The sequence below is a fragment of the Phocoena sinus genome, chromosome 10, assembly GCF_008692025.1.
Source record: "Phocoena sinus isolate mPhoSin1 chromosome 10, mPhoSin1.pri, whole genome shotgun sequence".
Lineage (NCBI taxonomy): Eukaryota > Metazoa > Chordata > Mammalia > Artiodactyla > Phocoenidae > Phocoena > Phocoena sinus.
The window spans coordinates 90,844,082-90,863,846 of NC_045772.1; the positions used below are offsets into that span (position 1 = coordinate 90,844,082).

At 37.8% G+C, this 19,765-nt stretch overlaps 1 protein-coding gene across 7 annotated transcripts in view; it reads left to right on the plus strand.

The window, feature by feature from the left end:
• EPS8 (epidermal growth factor receptor pathway substrate 8) overlaps positions 1-19,765 on the plus strand; it is a 193,466-nt gene that overhangs the window by 135,001 nt on the left and 38,700 nt on the right. For all 7 annotated transcript variants that reach the window (XM_032646849.1, XM_032646850.1, XM_032646844.1 and 4 more), the window contains 8 exons: positions 582-743; positions 3,049-3,198; positions 5,878-5,960; positions 6,535-6,671; positions 10,295-10,368; positions 11,718-11,844; positions 13,569-13,657; positions 14,034-14,108. In XM_032646849.1, coding sequence (XP_032502740.1) covers positions 582-743; positions 3,049-3,198; positions 5,878-5,960; positions 6,535-6,671; positions 10,295-10,368; positions 11,718-11,844; positions 13,569-13,657; positions 14,034-14,108 — 897 coding nt within the window. The remainder of the gene's footprint in view (positions 1-581; positions 744-3,048; positions 3,199-5,877; positions 5,961-6,534; positions 6,672-10,294; positions 10,369-11,717; positions 11,845-13,568; positions 13,658-14,033; positions 14,109-19,765) is intronic.

Genomic DNA, 19,765 nt, shown 5'->3' on the forward strand with positions numbered 1-19,765 from the left:
ATTGGAATCTACTTGGGTGGACATTTGCTTATTGTAATGGAAAATATTTAAGTAGGAAGTAATTTTTAAATTGCTCTTATTTTCAAGTTTCTACCTCCTCAAGCATGCTTAATTACATTTAAACAGTTTTGTTTCAGTAGAGTGAAAAGTTGGACAGTTGTTACAGACTAGAATTGCTGTGTCTGCTGTCAATTACCAACGTCTGTAGTATTCAAGCTGCCTTATAGATTGCCTTCTATTGTTCAGCATTTAAATAACCAAAATGGAATAAAATGGATTAAATAAAGAGAATGTTATTTAATCTGTTTAGAGTTTGTTTCTGTCAAGTTTATGTAGTTCCACAAGGCTCAGTATTAAACAGATTTAGATATTTTATGATTCAAGGCATCATTTCCTCTATTCAACAAAAACCTGTTTGACCTTATTATCCCAATAGGGTAACCATGAAGTTCTACAGTACTTTGTATTTGTCTCTCCCCTCTCTACTAGCTGACTTCAGTTAGTTTAACTTTGCTATTTTTTGGGAAAATGTTTACTAAGAGACTGTGTGTATTACGTTTTTTCTTTTTGCCAATCATAAGCACTTGACTACCTTTGTTCTGGATCGGAAAGATGCTATGATAACTGTTGACGATGGAATAAGGAAGCTGAAATTGCTTGATGCCAAGGGCAAAGTTTGGACTCAAGATATGATTCTTCAAGTGGACGAGAGAGCTGTGAGCCTGATTGATTTAGAATCAAAGGCAAGTTGGAAATATTTATACTATTTTATTTTCAAGGAAGTCCACAAATATTTATGTTTACAATTAGATCAGGTTGTTTGAAAATGGGTAAAAATTTAGCAACGTAAAATATTCTTGTCAGTCATTTTGAAGAAAAAATGTCATACTTTATGTACTTTATGCATGTGAAATCATGTTTTTAAACTGGAGATAGAGGGATACAATGTTTTTTTAACCATGTATGAAGAGATGGAAGAAGTGAGGGAAAAAATGCATCGTGCTAAAATAAGGCCCCTGGGGACTTCCCTGGTGGCGCAGTGGTTAAGAATCCACCTGCCAATGCAGGGGACACGGGTTCAATCCCTGGCCCGGGAAGATCCCGCAGGCTGCAGAGCACCTAAGCCCCGTGTGCCACAACTACAGAGCCTGTGATCTAGAGCCCACGTGCTGCAACTACTGAGCCTGCGTGCCACAACTACTGAAGCCCGTGCATCTAGAGCCCATGCTCCGCAACAATAGAGGCCACCGCAATAAGCCCACACACCGCAACAAAGAGTAGCCCCCACTCGCTGCAACTAGAGAAAGCCCCATGCGCAGCATTGAGGACCCAATGCAGCCAAAAATAAATAAATAAAAATAAATAAATTTTAAAAAGAGAAACAATTGCACTGATACCAAAAAAATAAAATAAGTCTCCTGTAGGGCACTATTTTTTTTTTTTTTTTTTTTTTTTTTTTTTTTTTTTTTTTTGCGGTTACACGGGCCTCTCACTGTTGTGGCCTCTTCCCGTTGCGGAGCACAGGCTCCGGACACACAGGCTCAGCGGCCATGGCTCACGGGCCCAGCCGCTCCACAGCATGTGGGACCCTCCCGGACCGGGGCACGAACCCGTGTCCCCCGCATCGGCAGGCGGACTCTCAACCACTGCGCCACCAGGGAAGCCCTGTAGGGCACTATTCTTTATGACACATATTAATTACATGCTATGTCAAACCATATCCCAGTGATACGGTTTGAACCCCAGTGAGTGAACGGGGATAAAAAGGTTTGTGTGTATGTGCATTAACTTCCACCAGGCCAACACTGGGCACCTTTCCTTTACACAGCTACTCAGGTAAGATGCTGGAGCTCTTGAAAAAGGCCTTTTCTGAGCTCCATCATCTAATAGGCATTTGAGTTGCTAAGATAAAGACAACAACTCTTTGTTGTCTGATAGGAGTTGGGGTAAAATTTGCCCTTTCTTTCATCTCATTCATTGAATTCTGTGAGAGAATAGCAACTAAGAGCTTCTCTAATCCTCATAGTTTCAAGTAATTGTAGAGGAGAGATATTATTTAATTTACTTTTGCAAAGAAAGAAAAGTTATTATCTCTCTAGTATGGCTCATAAATTTCATTCTAATTTAATGGAACCTGCCTTTTTTGTTTCACCTTTTCTGGGTCCCAGGGAGTCAGGACTTAGAATAAATTTATGGTGTGATGTCTATGTGCTGTCTGTAATAAAAGTTATTGTTATTTTTTATGTTCTAGTTATCAGGGATATTGTATTTTGTTTACTTAAAAAACCCCCACAATTTCTCCCGTCAATTCCATCATGACACCACTCGCTACTTGTGTAAGGCCATTAGTGTTAGGATAAGCACCTTAAATATATCTCATGAAATAATATTCACTTTCACAAGACCAAATATCTTAATCATTTTGAAGAATGTATTTTTTAGTAAGATTGTTCTGACCATGCTGTTTGACATTTTTGGCTGGAAAAACTTACATAGTGAATTTTTTCATCTGAGAGATTCAGTGAAATAAAAAGTGTACAAATGATGTGTTATTCTCAGCCTAACATTTGTGATCACTGAAGGTAGAAACTAAGAGTATGACTGTACAGTGTTCAAGTAAAACAAACAAACAAACAAAAAAACCCAAAACTACATAGCCACAGGGAAAAGAATACCAGGTAATATGGTGAATAATTTTGGAAGGAGGCCTCAGTTTACCTATTTTGCTCTTAAAGGCATCATCTCTAGCCCATAATCTTAGGAAATCAGTAATGCTAATTTCAGTATTTCTTCTGTTTGCTAAGAACACAACTACATTCCTTTGTTATATATTTCCATTTTTGTTGCTCTTTCTCCCATCCACCAGGCTTGTTATCTTTGCTGCCTACTTGTACCTAATCATCCTCCAAATTTACTGTGTTTACTAACATCCATTGTCAGTGTGATTTGCATACTTTAAAAATTATTGGTATGATGCCTAGAGCTCTTTGTGGGATAGATTTTATATAGCTAATGAAAAATAAGGCAAGTTATATTTTTACTTTGTAGAATGAACTGGAGAATTTTCCTTTGAACACAATCCAGCACTGCCAAGCTGTGATGCACTCCTGTAACTATGATTCAGTTCTTGCCCTCGTGTGCAAAGAGTCAACTCAGAACAAGCCCGATCTTCATCTTTTCCAGTGTGATGAGATTAAGGTAAAAGAATGGTGAATTTTCTTTCCCTTTAAGCACATGTTCCAGCAGCTTTTGATTATCTACTTCAATCACATGGCTAGTAGGTACTAGATTTTTAGTTTCTTAGGATTTTGTAAGGAAAACAAATAACCTCGGTATCTTCCCTAGGGTTTCCAGGCTAAGTAAATAAAGAGGAGATAGAATAGTATTAAAAGAAAGAAATCAGATGCATTCTGTTTATTAAAACAAAGGTGTGGATAATACATTAAATTCTTCACTGAGGGACTTGGACTTATAATTAAAGATTGATTCTTCAAAAATCATTCTTCATGGACAATAAACAATCATGTCATCCTATTTTATTCTGCACTAATCACATAGCATGGATTATTGCAATGAAACACTTGGACATTTTCCATGATATCGATTTAAGGTTCACTGTTTAATTATGTGACTGGAATAATTCCTCAAGATATGTAATCCCCTAGTAATAATGTGAAAATAGTTGAGCATAGTTACCAGTAATAATATGCCATACGCTGAAGATTTGTATTTCAAAGTACACTGTAATTTTCAAATGATTATAACTTGTGATGCTTTATTGGACATTAGAATTTATCTTCAAACTTGAATCTTTATTTCATGAGTTGATTTCTCTAAAAGGGAAATCATTTTTGGTTGAGTTGACTGGTGCTTCGCCAAAGCAGTGTTTTATCACTGTGACTGCATATTATAACATATACAGGCAGTTTTTATCTTATAAAGAAATGCCGGGAGATTAGCATGAAGTGTCACTTGATCTTTTCTGTAATTCTTTGACCTTAAAATATGTTAGGTAAATTAAGATTGACTATGAATTGTGTATTTTATAATTTTCTTTTAATTTCAATTTATGTCATAAATGATTTTCTAAAAATCTTACTTGAAAAGAATGTGGCAGTAGATAATTTGTGTACGTAATGTTCATCAAACTTTTATATAGTGCCTTTTGAAAGTCATAAAGTGTATTAAGAATTTTGCAAGGTTAGATTTATTAAATCAGTAAGGATTAAGATGAATATTTTGTTCTGAAAATATAGTGAAATTTAATTCAAACATTTTAAAAACAGAGAACTATGCTAAAAGACATTTTAAATCTGGTGTTTGCTTCAGCGCTCTAAAATCCCTCCCTGGAAACTAAGAGTTATTGGGCTGAGTGAAGTTTCTGGATTTCAGTTTTGAGGATAAAAGGTTTGCTTTATTTGATAGGGCATGATGATATTGATGGGTCCAAAACAGATTTACTGAATGCTGTTCTGTCCTCATTAAAAGTCAAGGACCACTACACAGCTATATGCATTTACCCATTGGTGCACATATGAGATGGATTTTTTTTCTTGCCCCATTAAAAATATAAATCCAATGAAATATGTGGTTTCTTTTATATGGGCCATCTTGCAACATCAGTTTTGTGTTTTAAAGTTTCTTTATCAGGGGACTTTACCCAAAACTCCTGCTCACCTCTGTAGTAAATTTTTTCTTAGAAATATGATGGCCAGCCCCACACCCTGCCCATAGGAAATTCAGGATTCCTGGGCATCTTCAGTTTTATTTTCCCACATAATAGAAAGCCTTTGAAATGACGTTTGTAATGTCTTCCTAAAACTAGGATGTTCTTATGGAAGTGAAGCCGGACTAGGATGCATTAGCGCTCTCGTTTAATAGCCGTGTGACCTAGGACAAGTCATCATATAAGTATTCCTCAGTTTTATTAATTATAAAACAAGAAGAACAGATTATATGATCTTTAAGTATCCTTTCAGTTCTAAAATTTTACGATTACCTGGACTTATGGTAAAAGAGTATAATATGTATGTATGTATGTATGTATGCATATATGTATTTGAGAAAAACATACGTAATTACAGAGAACAAGCAGGCACAAAATAGAAGATAAATACATCCCAGCAAGAACGTAATGTACAGTACTAATCACTGGCTAAATAAACTTCAGAACCAAACAAAATAAATTTCTTAGCTGCTAATCTCTTATTGGTTCCCAAGAAAACCAAATCAAACGTTCAAGGATTATTGTTGGAAAAGGATCAGAAATGTCAGACCATTTAGAGAAAGTTAATTTTTATTAACATGCAATGACAAAATAAAGAGGTTATCACAAAGGTTACAACCTAGTGTTGGGGTCCACCCCGTGACAATGTGGGTTTGTCTTAAACTGGGAGTAGCGCTGCTGCAACTGAGTGGTTTCCACCAGTTAATGGGGGCCCAGTGGATGGGGAGGACGGGAGAGAGGAGGGATGCTGCTTCACATGCTGGTACTTCTGATTCCTTCACTTCTTCCCAGGCATAGCTATTAACCCATTACATTTTCAGCATGTGTTTATACTTTCAGCATATGCAAATCCTTTTTCTCTTTGCCTTTATGCAAGTATAGCTTTAAAAAAAAAAAAAAAAAACTAAAGGAATCTGGATTAAATAATCTTTAAAAATTCCTTCAGTTTTTCAATCCTGTCATTACAAAGTTCACTTTAAAAAACCGGAAGAGTTATGTTTCGAAAGCAGATTTAAAAAAAATAAAATGGCTTCTTTGCATCAAGACATTTTTGTTTTGGACAGGGAACATATTCCCTTTTTCTGTTTTAACCTACATATCAAGACAAAAAAAAATCCATAAGCCCCCAGGTAACTTGTCTTTCATTGCAGGCAAACCTAATTAGTGAAGATATTGAAAGCGCAATCAGCGACAGTAAAGGAGGGAAACAGAAGAGGCGGCCTGATGTCCTGAGGTAAAAACATTAAAAGAAATTAAGGGCTAGAATTGGTGTGTTTTTAAGTCTTTTTTTTCCTCTAAAAATGAAAAAAAATATATTTTCAGTGAAGGTATATTATTATATTTTGAGATTACAACCTGTAATCTCAACTCATTTGCTCTCACAAGTTTGTTGGTGTAGGTGTGTGTGCCTTTTCTCTCCGTGATTCTGGTCTTTCTCTGATACGGCTCCTTCTACTTGTGTTGTCACAGAGACCCATGAACCAATGTGTGGCATTTTAAGGCAAGGTAGCCAAAGGGACTATAAACAGATGTTAGGTCTCTAGTTGGTTAACAGCCTTTGCAAATCATAGGAGACCCAGAAAAAATGTTAAACCTGGTTTTCAGCTGATTTGAAAATGTTCTATATTTTTATATTTCATATACATTTATAAATATACATAACATGGCATGGTTAGGAAATCCTTGTTTTTCTACCCCTTGACATAGTTCTTCTTGAGGTTGAAGAACTAATACCATAAAATTGAGAGAATTGATGTATTGTAGAAATAGAGATGGTAAAAATTCAGTTTGCTTTCATCTGTTTTTAGGATGATTTCCAAAGCAGACCCTGGTATACCGCCTCCACCCAGAGCTCCCGCCCCTGTGCCACCTGGGACTGTGACCCAGGTGGATGTTAGAAGTCGGGTGGCAGCCTGGTCCGCATTGGCAGCTGACCAAGGGGACTGTGAGTATTTCCAGGGATTGGTGCTTATTTATCATTTACTTTGAGTTGTGACCTAGTTCTTGTTTTCAAAATCTGATGCTGATTTCTGAGCTGAAACTTGAGGTTAGTCTTGTAAAACTAAATCTTTCGTAAAGGAAAGTTAAGCCTTGGGCACTGTAAGATTATTGTCTCTGAGAGTTCAGACCAGTCTTAATAAATACGGTGTTAGGAGCAGACTCTTTTCTTTCTAAAGCAGTCAAAGAGAGGAAGTTTGACTCAACTAACAATTAAAAGAATGGTAATATTATATATACCAAACAGGAGACGATCAATATTTTTTTAAGATAATACTTCAAGTTCTTTCCATTATTATTATCTTACCACTGTCCTCTTTTGGACAAACTGTGGTTACAAGGACAGGATGTCAGGGCAGGGGTAGGGTGACGGAAAAGGGCTAAAATGCATTCACCATCGGGTAAACTTGCCCAATGGACCCTATGTCTGTACCATCATTTTACCATGGCATTCTTCTTTAAAAACAAATAATCATAGCAAAGAACATAGTGTAACCTTTTATCTGACAGAATGTTTTACTAAGTCTGAAGTTTTTATACCTGGAAAATGCCTTAAAATATGTTTGGTCCAATCTCTTCATTTTAAGGGTGAATAAATAGTGATCCAGTGAGTCTGAATTTGATGGAGACCATAGCCTCATTCTTTTGCCTCCTAGTTCAATGTGATTTCTTAAATCTCTTATCCTTTATCTAATAAAGCATTATTCATGAGAATCTAACAGTGTAGTTAACCTACGGAACTTGATTACCAAAATGAGTGATACTGGACTGTACTTTGAGTCTGGAGAGCCAAAATCTGGGCTCTGGAGCAAGACAGGGACCTACCTATGTGACCTTGTGAAGTTATGCCTTACTTACAGAATGGGGATAATTATTCCTATGTTGCTGTGAGTCTGAAAGCAAATAATGTCTATAATAGTACCCGGAACAGTATAGTAGACATTCATTTTTGCCAAATTGAGTTCATTTTATTTTATCAATTGCTTTCCATTTTATTTAGATTCCCATGTTCTTAAAGTTATTTTCACTTTACATATAAAGCTACCGAACAGATGAAAGAAAGAAATCTTTGAAGCATCCACTTTTCAAAAATAAAGTAACAGAATTATTATTTGCTGTAACGTTACAGCAGTTTCTGTCTTTAGGAATTATATACATTTCTATCAATCCACTTTGTATTTACAATTTTATGTTTAAAATCTAAACGGGAGTTTACAGTGTTTTCTACTTCTTGTGTACTTACAATATTTTTGCTATTGTTACTACTTTGTAGAGGGGATGTAGGTTTTATTTTGAGAGAAGTCAAAATGGTTTTTCTTGAAGTTGAGGAAGGATAAGACATCTTAAGTTTTCAGACATTCTGAATAAACCTGTAAAAACATCTGTAAAACCTAATATGTACAACAACAAAAATTTATTCCCGGGAGTCTCTGAGCCCTCATTAGATTTTGTCTGAAATACTCTGTGCACTCTCATCTGTTTAAATTACAGTTAGATAAGGTTTTCAGAACTTCTGGTTTACTACCAGGTCAAACAGAACACACCACTTACCACGTGAGGTTCTGTCCAGCGTGCAGGCTCCAGGCCAGTTGGAACAACTCTCCAAGAGGAGTATCCCTCTGGTCCCTCTGAAGGCTCCAGCTGACTCAGGCTGGACAACTCCTTCTTTGGACCCTTAACGTAGCTCTACCCCTGACTCCAGAATAGAGCTCTGTAGAACAGTGGCAGTGGGATGCTAGTAGCGCCGCAGATTATGAAAAATCCGAGAAATACCGCATCTCTCTCACTGTGCCGTCTGAATGATATTTGGGGACCTATTGGAGTTCCTGATAGCTGTAGTTCAGCTTCAACTTACTGCCCTCTGGAGTGCACTAAAACCAAGACAGCAGCTAACCGTGTGTAAAGCAGCAGCTAACTGGCAAGATTTCATATGTTGAAATTTCACCGATTAAGTTTCATAAGACTGAGCGATTTCTTCCCTTTTTTTGGGCAAGTATTCCATTTAAGGGTAAAGTTAGGCATAGAAGAGGCATAGCAGTTTTCAGTATTTTTTGTAGTTCTCTGTATTGAACATCAAGAGTCATGACGATCCGTCATGAGTTGTATTTCCATTAGTGATGATAGTTTTTCTGTTTCATCCATCCATTTTTCTTTCATCTACTGAGAAATCTTTGAATGAGTATCTGTGTTTAGTGGAAGTGTTAACTGACCTGTACCAGGACGGAGTTCATGATAATGATCATGATGAACATCATGGTCTAGCCAACTGAGCTAATGCAAGACTTTGGTTCTATTTTTTTTTTTTTTTTGCGGTACGCGGGCCTCTCACTGTTGTGGCCTCTCCCGTTGCGGAGCACAGGCTCCGGAGGCGCAGGCGGGCCCAGCCGCTCCGCGGCATGTGGGATCTTCCCGGACCAGGGCACGAACCCATCCCCTGCATCGGCAGGCGGACTCTCAACCACTGCACCACCAGGGAAGCCCAAGACTTTGGTTCTTTAATTTGCAAATTCTTGTAGGTATTTCTACTTATACAGTTTATGGCTTAAAATGATAATGAACCCAACATTGTGGGTTTTAAGCTTAATTAGACTACAATTTTAGAAGCACCTTACTGTCAGAACCCCCAAAGCTTTACTGTTGTCATGATGTTAGATGGTATGAAAATTAGGAGCTTTAGAACTTAGAACTTAGTCGGCCCATTTTAAGAAGTAGGTGCTTAGCCGCACGCATGGCCGGGACAGCTGTGTCCGGTGGTAGAAGCAGCTTAAGTGGCTGAGGCACAGCCCTCGCCGCCTCCTCATAATTCCTGGCTTTTCACAGGCAGGTAAACGCCAGCCGAGTCGGAGCCAGTGCTCGGACGTGACGAGCCGGGGCTTGGAGAGGAAATGAGATAGTCCTCCCATGGGGATGCTCCTGGGACAGACCCTTGGATGTGCTTTTCCATCTGTCCTTACAGCAAGCCCGGGAAATGTAGACAGTCGGCTGCTCTGTCCTTTTGGAGGCCTCGGAAGCTCCAGGCCGCACTTAAGCAGCTGATCCTCCTGATCGCCTAACCCAGGTGTTGCCCCTTGTCACCGGCAGGGCCGCATAAACCCAAAGTGGGAAAACAACCCATTTGGGGCCTGTTCTGTGAGAAGCCACCTGGTCGGCAAGGCGGGGTGGGAAGGAGAGAAAAGACGGCTTGGGCCTGGTCCCCCGGGACCTTGGAGTGCCAGTGGTGGGAAACACGGCCAGGACCTCGTGGGTTTATATTTTTTTCTTGTGTAGGAATTAAAGGGTACTAAGTTAGGGTTGGTTCCACTGGCAGCTGACTTTGGAAAGAGAGAGAATAGAGGGGAGATTACAGTGTAAATCAATCCCATACAAATGGAAAGCCAGTACTGCAGCTCTGCCAAGGGTGGTAGCAAGGATGCACGTCAGAGATGATGGGCACAGCTTTGATTTTTGTACCCAGTGGAGGTGTTTCCTTTTGCAAATGATGCTCTTTCCTAGCCAATTTGCATGTTTGATTATCTCTATTGGTATCACTTAAGCAACAGGTTGAAAGATACATGATTCTCTTTTCTTTAGTTGAGAAACAAAGGAATTATTATCAGCAGGAAGAAACACCCGAGATGATGGCAGCTCGCATTGACAGAGATGTGGTAAGTGAAATAGTCATCTTTATATCTTTGGCTTTTTTTTTTTAAAGGAAAAATTATTAACAGGGAAAATTAAGTTGATTTAAATAAAGGTATTTTGTGGAAACCATATTTTCTCTTTCCAGTGGTGGTTAGGCCCTTTGAATTACTTTTTTAAACTATTTTTGCCTTTATGCCAATATTTAATTAGTAGACTAAGGCTGTGATAGAACTAGCCTATCAACTGGTTTGCAGAGGAATTTAAGCTGAATCATCAAGATTTGAGGGGTTTTTCTTTTCTCATAGTTTGTAACCCATGATTGAAATATCTTCTAAATTTGTCTTCCTGGCATTTACTCTAAAATATTTTATAATGCCCAAAAGATAAAAGTTATGTGGCATTTCTTAAGGGTAGATAAGTACATTTTAATGCTTTATAAAGGATAAGGCTGCGTTTGTTTTTATTTCTCCATAGCCATTTCCTAGCAGAATGACAATGTCCTGTGACATGATCATAAAATATGACATCAGCATAATTACTTTTTATACTCTACTTATGTTCTCAGCTTATTTGGAAACAAATATTTAGAGGAATTTGAAGTTTGGAATTTAATTTTTACATCACAGTATTACTTGTTAATACTTAAAACTTTATTTAATACTTAAAAGCTTATTTAGCCTCAGTTTTTACTCTTTAGTTAAAAGAATGTCAAGTTTCACACATAAAAGAGAAAGTCAAGTAAGACTATCGTATGTATAATATAATACGTATAATATAATATACAATATAGTATAATCAAAGTTGATCTCATGATCTCTGAAAGCATAGTGCATCATTTATTCTGTTTTACCCAGAAGAAATGCTTATTAATGCCTATTATTGCAGATTATCTATGTGTTTATTTATCCTAACACTCTAGAGCCCTTTAATTCCATGAATAACATTGTCAGTGCTTTACTGGAAAATTTATTAGAAAAACAGAAATGCTCAGTGCTGTTCTAACAAACTGTTTCTTGGAAATTTTTCCCCTAACTTTATGTGGGCGAACACAATGAAAAAATCAGAGTAATTGAAAATAATTAATAATCTGAATAGATATTGTGAATGCTTTCTTTATGGTATTGAAAATAGAACAAAATTAAGCTAAAGAAAAATGTAAATGTTAGACTTTAGCCACAGGTATATTTAGTTCAAAACTTTTTCTTAGAATTAGTGATAAACCTGAAATTTGCATGTGGGAGGTGTTCCTTTTTCTTTTCTTTCTTTCTTTTTTTTTTTTTTTTTAACTTTCTGATTTTCCTTCACAGTGTACAGCTAAGGCAAAAATAGTTTTCTTTTGTTTTATATTTTATTCTGTAATTTCTAATTCCAGCAAATCTTAAACCACATTTTGGATGACATTGAATTTTTTATCACAAAACTCCAAAAAGCAGCTGAAGCATTTTCTGAGCTTTCTAAAAGGAAGAAAACTAAGAAAGGTAAAAAGAAAGGACCAGGAGGTAAGTTGGATTTTCTTAACCTTCTAAAGACCATTCAGAATGCCAGTGCTAGGCAGAGTTCCTGCCCTTCTGAGTTGTTCAATAAGACTCCATTGACCAGGGACCAAGGTCCCTTTTCTGGTTTTGAGATAGCACCAGTGATGTAGGCAGAGATTAAGATGAGCCTGGGGAAGAGTCCATTTGGTCCCAAGTTGGCTACAGTAAAGAAATATTCTAGGACATTTTACCTAAATTACAGAGACTCTGAGATTCAGTAGTGACCATCTGTCTATAGTTTTCATTAGTCATTATAAAAGTAATGTCTGTTAAAGAAAGTCATAGCACCATTCTTCCCATATTTGAATTTATTTAATTGTAAATATAGAACTTCATTATTTTGTTAAATAAAAGGATTGACTTTTCTCATTAAAATAGTTTAAAATGTTAGTGAATTTTAATTTCTTATCACAAAACACCAAACAGTACATTCGGGTCACCTACAAGCAGTTTTTAAGTAGGCGGTGGTTCAGCTATTTAAAATGACCTCAAAATGTATAAAATTATAATTATGGAACAAAATGGTATAGATTGAAATATATAAGGGAATAGTAAATAAATATTCCTTTTATTTCACATGACTTCCAAATCTTTCTCTAGCTCTGTCTATATCATAAGCATATGACCTGTAGACTTGTTTTCTAGATGGATGGATGTGGATATACCTCACCTCCATACATTCTTAAATCAAGTATTACTGCTTTCAGATGTCTCATACCACTTACTCCTCTTGTACTGTTTACGAAGAGTATACTATCTTCTTGGCCATCCAGATTCAAAGCCATAGATTTTTTTATGAGTTCATTCTCTAGCTTATAACCAACATTGATTTTATTTTTTCGGTCCCTTGTACCCAGTTTTTTCCCTTTTCATTTTCATAATTATCACTGCTTCAAGCTGCCTCATTTTTTACCCAGCTTTCTAAGCAACCCTCAAGCTTTAGTCTTCCATTCTATGAGGACAGTCTTCTTAAAGCTCGAAGTTGATCACTTCATTCTGCTGGAAAGCATGTTAATCCCATGTTCTATTGATATAAGTCACACTCTGGCGGTTGAGGTCTGGCAGTCAAGGTCATTCACAATCTAACCTTGATCTGCTTTTCCATTCTCATGTTTCTTTGCTTTTATGTTTGTTGTTTCATGTACATGCAATTTCCTTTTTCCATGTTTTTGCTAATGCTGTTTTTATCCAACCATGATGTTTTTCTTACCAAATTGCCCTGGAACAAACTTTTCAAATCCCATCTTAAAAGCTGCTTTCCCCATGAAACATCTTTAGGAATACATTTCCCCATCTGTAGTCTCTTTTTAAGCTCTCAGTTGACATATCTGTTACTTATCTGATTCATGTCTTCTATAGATTTTAAGGCCTTTAAGAGTAACTTATACATCTGTATAGCCTTCACTGTGATAAGCACAATGATTGGTACATAGAAGGGCTACAATATAAATTTATGGAATTGATGAGTAATCTGATAGTGTCTAAGGGTAGAGGAATCCATTTCAAATGTTGGATCACCTTAATTTGTTACCGTCAGACTATGAGATGTGGGGGGGTAACTAGGTAGCATGATATCTGATGTGATCATTAAATTTTACAAACATAAATGTGTTTTTAAATTTTTTTCCTTGAATAAGTTTTCTTGGAACTCTGCTCTCATCTACCCCTCCTCCCATTTATTTCTTTAGAGGGTGTTTTAACACTGAGGGCAAAACCTCCACCTCCTGACTTATTTATTGACTGTTTCCAAAAGTTTAAACATGGATTTAACCTTCTGGTAAGTGAAATTTATTTATATACAATTAAGAGAAACAAACGGAAGAGATCAAAGTCTAGCCAGGATGTACCTGATCAAATTAAGAGATTAAATTGTTGTTATAGATTTTTTTTTGTATGTGTGTTTTGATTTGCCTTTCATTAGAAGAGCAGATTGCAAAAATCTGTATATCTAAGAGATTTAATCAGAAAAGAATGACTCCAGTCTTTTAAAATGAAATTCTCCTAATCTAACTCACGCTTGCTAATTAAGATACAAAAAAGTGAAACTAGTAGTAAAAACCTCTTCTTTGAGTCTATGTTGAACCTTTTTGAATGTCTGCCTTTGTCTCGATTACATCATAGTAATAGGCTTGCCTGATTTTTTACTGTTACAGGCCAAATTGAAGTCTCACATCCAGAATCCTAGTGCTGCAGATTTGGTTCACTTTTTATTTACTCCATTAAATATGGTAAGATTTTATTAATTTAAGAAAGTAATTATTCTTAGCATGTTTTCAACCCCACGTGTCTGTCTAGATTATCTAGACAGTTTTTCTTCATTGCCTTGCATGGGTACTATTTCTTTTGCCATCTACTGTGAACACTGAGTATGTGAAATTTGAGAGTTGAAAAGAACCTTAGAAATCATCTAGTCCAAACACCTGATTTTATAGCTGAGGAAACTGATGTCTCTGATAGAGCTAGGGAAATGAAAAGAAATAAAGATTTATTGGATACTAGTGTTTCAGTATATACTAGTATGTAATATAAATGGCTTGAACAATATAGAAAAATTTCTCTTTCTCACAAAATAAGCTAGGTGTGAGGAGTCCAATGCTGGATGGATGTCTTTGCTCCGTGAAGTCACTCAGAGGTCCAGATTTCTTTCAGTGAGGTGTTCCTCCATCTCCTGAGCTATCTCTGATTCAATCACTTATTCATTCATTCATTTTTTCAACAAATATTACCTGAGAGCCTGCTATGTGCTTGGCATAGGGACAAAACACATAAATTCTTATCGGGACTTATGTTGTAGTGTGGAGGGGCAGTCAATAACCTAAATAATATATAAATAATTCACCCAAAATAAATGCTATGTGGAAAAATACAGCAGAGAAGGAGAACAGGGAGTGCTGTGTGTTTGTGTGTGTGTGTGTGTGTGTGTGTGTGTGTGTGTTGTGGAGTATTACACTTTTTGAATAGGGTTGGTTAAGGGAACGACTTACTGAGAAGGTATCATTTGAGTAAATGAAGTGAGGAATGAGTCATGTGCATTTCTGAAGGAAGAGAATTCCAGACAGAGAACAGCTAATACAGATGCACTGAGATGGTAACATACAAGTCATGTTCTTGGAAAAAAATAGTTACCGTGACTTGAATAGAATGAGGGGGGAGATCTCAACTAGAGGGAGATGAGGTCAGCAAACAGGAGGCCATATCTTATTGGTCTTTATAGGTGATTGTGAAACCTTTGACACTTTGGGAGGGGTTTCTGCTGAAAAGGATTGCTCTGGCTGCAATGTTTAGAAATTTGAGGGAAGAAGGGACTGAGCTGGCTATGGAAATAATCCAGATGGGAGATTATGTTGTTTGGACCACGTAACACTGGAGGTGGTGAGATTTCATTCTGTTGTTTTTTTTTTTAATTTTTAATTTTATTTATTTACTTTCTTAATTTTTTTCTCTTTTTTTGTGGCTGCGTTGGGTCTTCATTGCTGTGTGTGCACTTTCTCTAGCTGCGGCAAGCGGGGGCTACTCTTTATTGCGGTGCATGGGCTTCTCATTGCAGTGGCTTCTCTTGTTGCAGAGCACGGGCCCTAGAGCATGTGGGCTTCAGTAGTTGTGGCACATGGGCTCAGTAGTTGTGGCTCACGGTCTCTAGAGAGCAGGCTCAGTAGTTGTGGCGCACAGGCTTAGTTGCTCCACGGCATGTGGGTTCTTCCCGGACAAGGGATTGAACCCGTGTCCCCTGCATTGGCAGGTGGATTCTTAACCACTGTGCCACCAGGGAAGTCCCTCATTCTGGTTATTAAACAGAAGCAACACGATTTGCTGGTAGGTTGGAAGTGTTGTGTGAGAGTCCAGGATATCTCCAAAGTTTTGGCTTAAGACTGGAAGGATGACTAATTATTAACTGAGATGGGGAAGACTGTGGGTAAGGCAGGTTTGGACCAGAAGGTAAGGAATTCCCTTCAGACAGTGTCCAAAGTGACTTATATCCAGATGGAGAAATTTGCATTGGTAGTTGAATGTATGAATTTGGAGTTCGGTGGAGAAATCAGGCCTAGAGTTATAAATCCTCTGCATGCAAAGCCAAGAAATTGGATGATGTCACCAAGGGAGTGATGATAAATAAAGAAGAACAAGGGCTGATGGAGCCTTAGGTAATTTCAGTGATTGGAGAGTGAGAAGAACCAGCAAAGAAGAGTGAGAAGAAGCAGGAAGTCAGGAGAAGCAAAACAGGAATATCATGGTAGTTATTCTGTGAGCCAAACGAAGAAACTGTTTCCAAGAGGAGGAATTGAGATACTCTGTCAGGCATTTCTATGGTGGAAGCTGACTTACCTCCCTGTCCTTGTAACAGTAGTACAAAGGCAAAGAATTGTCTTTAAGGAGGTGACTCCAAACTTAGACAATTTCTGCTGTTATCCAGTTGGCGGGAACTCCCTCATATGGCCATCCCTAACACCAAAGGCATGTAGTCTCCACCAGAATGGCTATGTGTCCATCTAAAATGTAGGGGCTTCTCTTTCTAGAAGGGAGAAGAAGAGAATGGATACTAGGGGGACAATTATCAGTCTTTGGGAGGCCCATATGTGCCAGGTCTAGTGATATGTACATAATACAGATATTCCCCTGGAAAACTCCCTTCTTGCACATGTGTTTTTTTACATAAGGTATAATTTTTGAAGATAACAAAACGGTGCATTGGGAACAATTCCTTTTGTGAAGGAGCTGGATGTTTCCATGAGTTTGTCCAGCAAAAGGTCATACCACTTGTCTCATAGGCCGGGATCCAAGATACACATTTTCATTTTCTAGATTTTGCGGTACCCAGGTATGCTCTTTTCTTATACGTTTAATGAAATAGGTGCAGTAATATACTTCCCTTCCCATTTTCTATTTCTTATATTTGCAAACGGTCTAATAGTGGTTTTTCCAAGCTAACATATACCACCATCTTCTCCACAGGACAGCTGGGAGAATTAGCTGAAATAACATTTGAGTGCAAAAAGAAAAGTGCTGGGATTTGGGAAAAGCATGGCAACAGAAAGCAGATGGAACAGCTGTTGGCCTTACACACTGACAGATTCCAAAAGAGACTGGGCTACAAGTCACCCTTTTCTACAATTCCACAAGACCAGAAATTTGATAGGTCATTCCTCCTTTTGTGGAGAGGGCAAGTGAGAGAGGAATGGAAAGAAGGCAGAATCTCTTTCTTTTAAATACTTCTCGGAGGACAGAGTTTCCTATTTGATGGGCCAAGACAGGGATGTGTGGAGTGCTTTGGTTTTTTTTGTTTTGTTTTGTTTTGGGTTTTTTTTGCGGTACGCGGGCATTTCACCGTTGTGGCCTCTCCCGTTGCGGAGCACAGGCTCTGGACGCGCAGGCTCAGCGGCCATGGCTCACGGGCCCAGCCGCTCCGCCGCATGTGGGATCTTCCCGGACCGGGGCACGAACCCGCGTCCCCTGCATCGGCGGACTCTCAACCACCGCGCCACCAGGGAAGCCCATGTGGAGTGGTTTTGAATGGTTCGTCCTGTCAAAAGAGCAAATAATTGCTTTGTAGAATAATAATAGCAGTAAATGATAATTGTTAGTGTGATTATTTCCATGATTTTTTTTAAAGGGTAAGAATTGTGACTGTGAAGCAGATAAATTTCACTAATTTGATTTAGAGCATATGAAAACCATGGTCATTGAGTTCTTTAATCTTTATAAAAAATGGAGCAAATTCAAGCATTTCTCCTAGGTTTTGCTTGATTGTCAGAGAAAAACGAGACAAAGAATCCAAGTATCAAAAAGGGATAAATCTCATCCTTCTTTCCCCGAGGGTAACTAGACAAGACCTGAAGTAGAATATGAAATGAATATTGCTTACAAACATAGGAAAGTACGTAACCTTATCAGCATGAACGTCAGAACTGGGTGATAAGCAATTGGAAGGTGAAAGTCCGAGCCTACATCAATAATTTATGAATGCTTCCGCACGTTGTTGCTATAAATAGAGTATCCGATTTCTACTTGTTTAGTTATTGTTGAATAATTGTTGCTTTTCAAGCTCTTTTAAAAATTAGATCAAGGCCATCCATATGCAAATAAAGTGATGCTAGCTCATTAACAACATTTTTATTCTTTATTCTTCAACACATTTGATACTATCTTAGTTTGAGTGTCAGGAAGTATTGTTTATGAAGCAGTTTTTGCCACCTCTTCTCATTCCTTTCACAAGTCTTTCACAGATCATAAGTAGATATCTAGACATTACACAGAGTAGAACTATAAAATAGTGGGACTGTTTTCCCTAACACACAAAAATTAGTCTTTGTGATCAGGCTATGTATCTGAAAACATTGCTTTATTTTATATTTTCTTTTCTCAAAAATGACTCCTTATTAATGGTCTCCCAAACATAGTACTTCTATTGCTTCTTTTAATGTTCTGTCTGCGGAGTCCCAGACATTTCACTTGGACAAGAGAGATGGAAAGGAACATTAATTCAGGGCCTGCTACCAGTCAGACAAAATTTAGTGGCTTTAAACCTTGTGAGTCCCTCCCTGTATCCTCAGCATCTCCACGCGAGCGTACCCACAGCACACATGTGTGCCTACTTACATTCTTCAGAGGGAACTATGGCCCATAGCCTTTTATTTACTTTCCTTTGTTCCATTCCCTATTCCCACTGTTAAACCAAAGATCTTTAATATTTCTTTACTTCTTTACTATCCCTCTCAGTTATTCCTGCCTATTTATTAGAGCTTATAGAGCTTGGACATTAAAAAAAAAAATCACTATGCCAGGCTTTCAGGGTAGGTTTTGTTCTCAAATAAGGGTCTACCCACCTCCTTTATCCCTCATCTTTTCTTTCACTTATTCTCATTCATTCCCCTAACCCTGTGTCTTCTGCAGTTCAAAGTCAGATAAGTTTTGGTCCAAGCTCTCAAGGGAGGAGAACTGAAAAATAAGGCCCAAGTTACAATGGCATGTGTAGCTGATATGCATGCTTGAGGACCGCAGGGTGCCTCAGAGTTACACTGTGGGGTTAAGAAGCGCTTCTCAGAAGAGGTGATACCCGAGGAGAGTTCTATTTAAAATGATGGGGAAGGGCCTTCTGGGGGCTGGGACACAGCATGTGCAAAGACACAGAGGAATAAAACAGCATAGCAGGCTCAGCACACCTGGATGACTGGAGAGAAATTGACTCTCGGTCAGGAGCCATTCAAAAAAAAAAAATCCCTTTATTCTTGTGCCGTATCTCTGGGAAGGTGAGATTTTTATAAAAGGGCTCTGGTTCCTGCTCTAGGAGATTACCATCCCTTAACCAGGAAATAGCCCCTGAGTAATAAAATTGGAGCAGCTTTCAGACGTCTACTTATCATCATTTTGCTTATCAGAGAGTTGCACCTGTTTATTTGTTTTTGCTAATCATTAAGTTATCTCTTTTAAATCAGGGCAACTTCCTAGAATTAAATTCTGGGAAGAAATACCATAGATTCGGAGGACCGCTTCTCATCTTTTCTCTCGCCTTTCTCTCTGGATCCTTTATTTTTTATGTCTTTATAGGCACAGCCATAGACTTAACTCGAGCCTTGTTTCTCCCTAAAGTACTCATTTCTGGAACCATATTGTTCAAGTCTGACATAACAGATTTTCCAGTAGAAATAGATATATATTTTTTTAAGGCAGCGATCTTTAGGCCAGCTGACTTAGAATTCTCTGGATAGCCATTAGTACTTTCCAGGCAAAGTACAGTCCTACGAAGCCAATAGATAGAGCCTGTGAAAGTTGTTAAACTGTTAACTTTTCATTTTAGATGATTAGGCACCATTGGGCTGGAAAGACTGCTCTGGATGAAGATTTAATTTGAGTATATGAAAGCTGCTTGTTTTTATCATAGGTTTTTTTT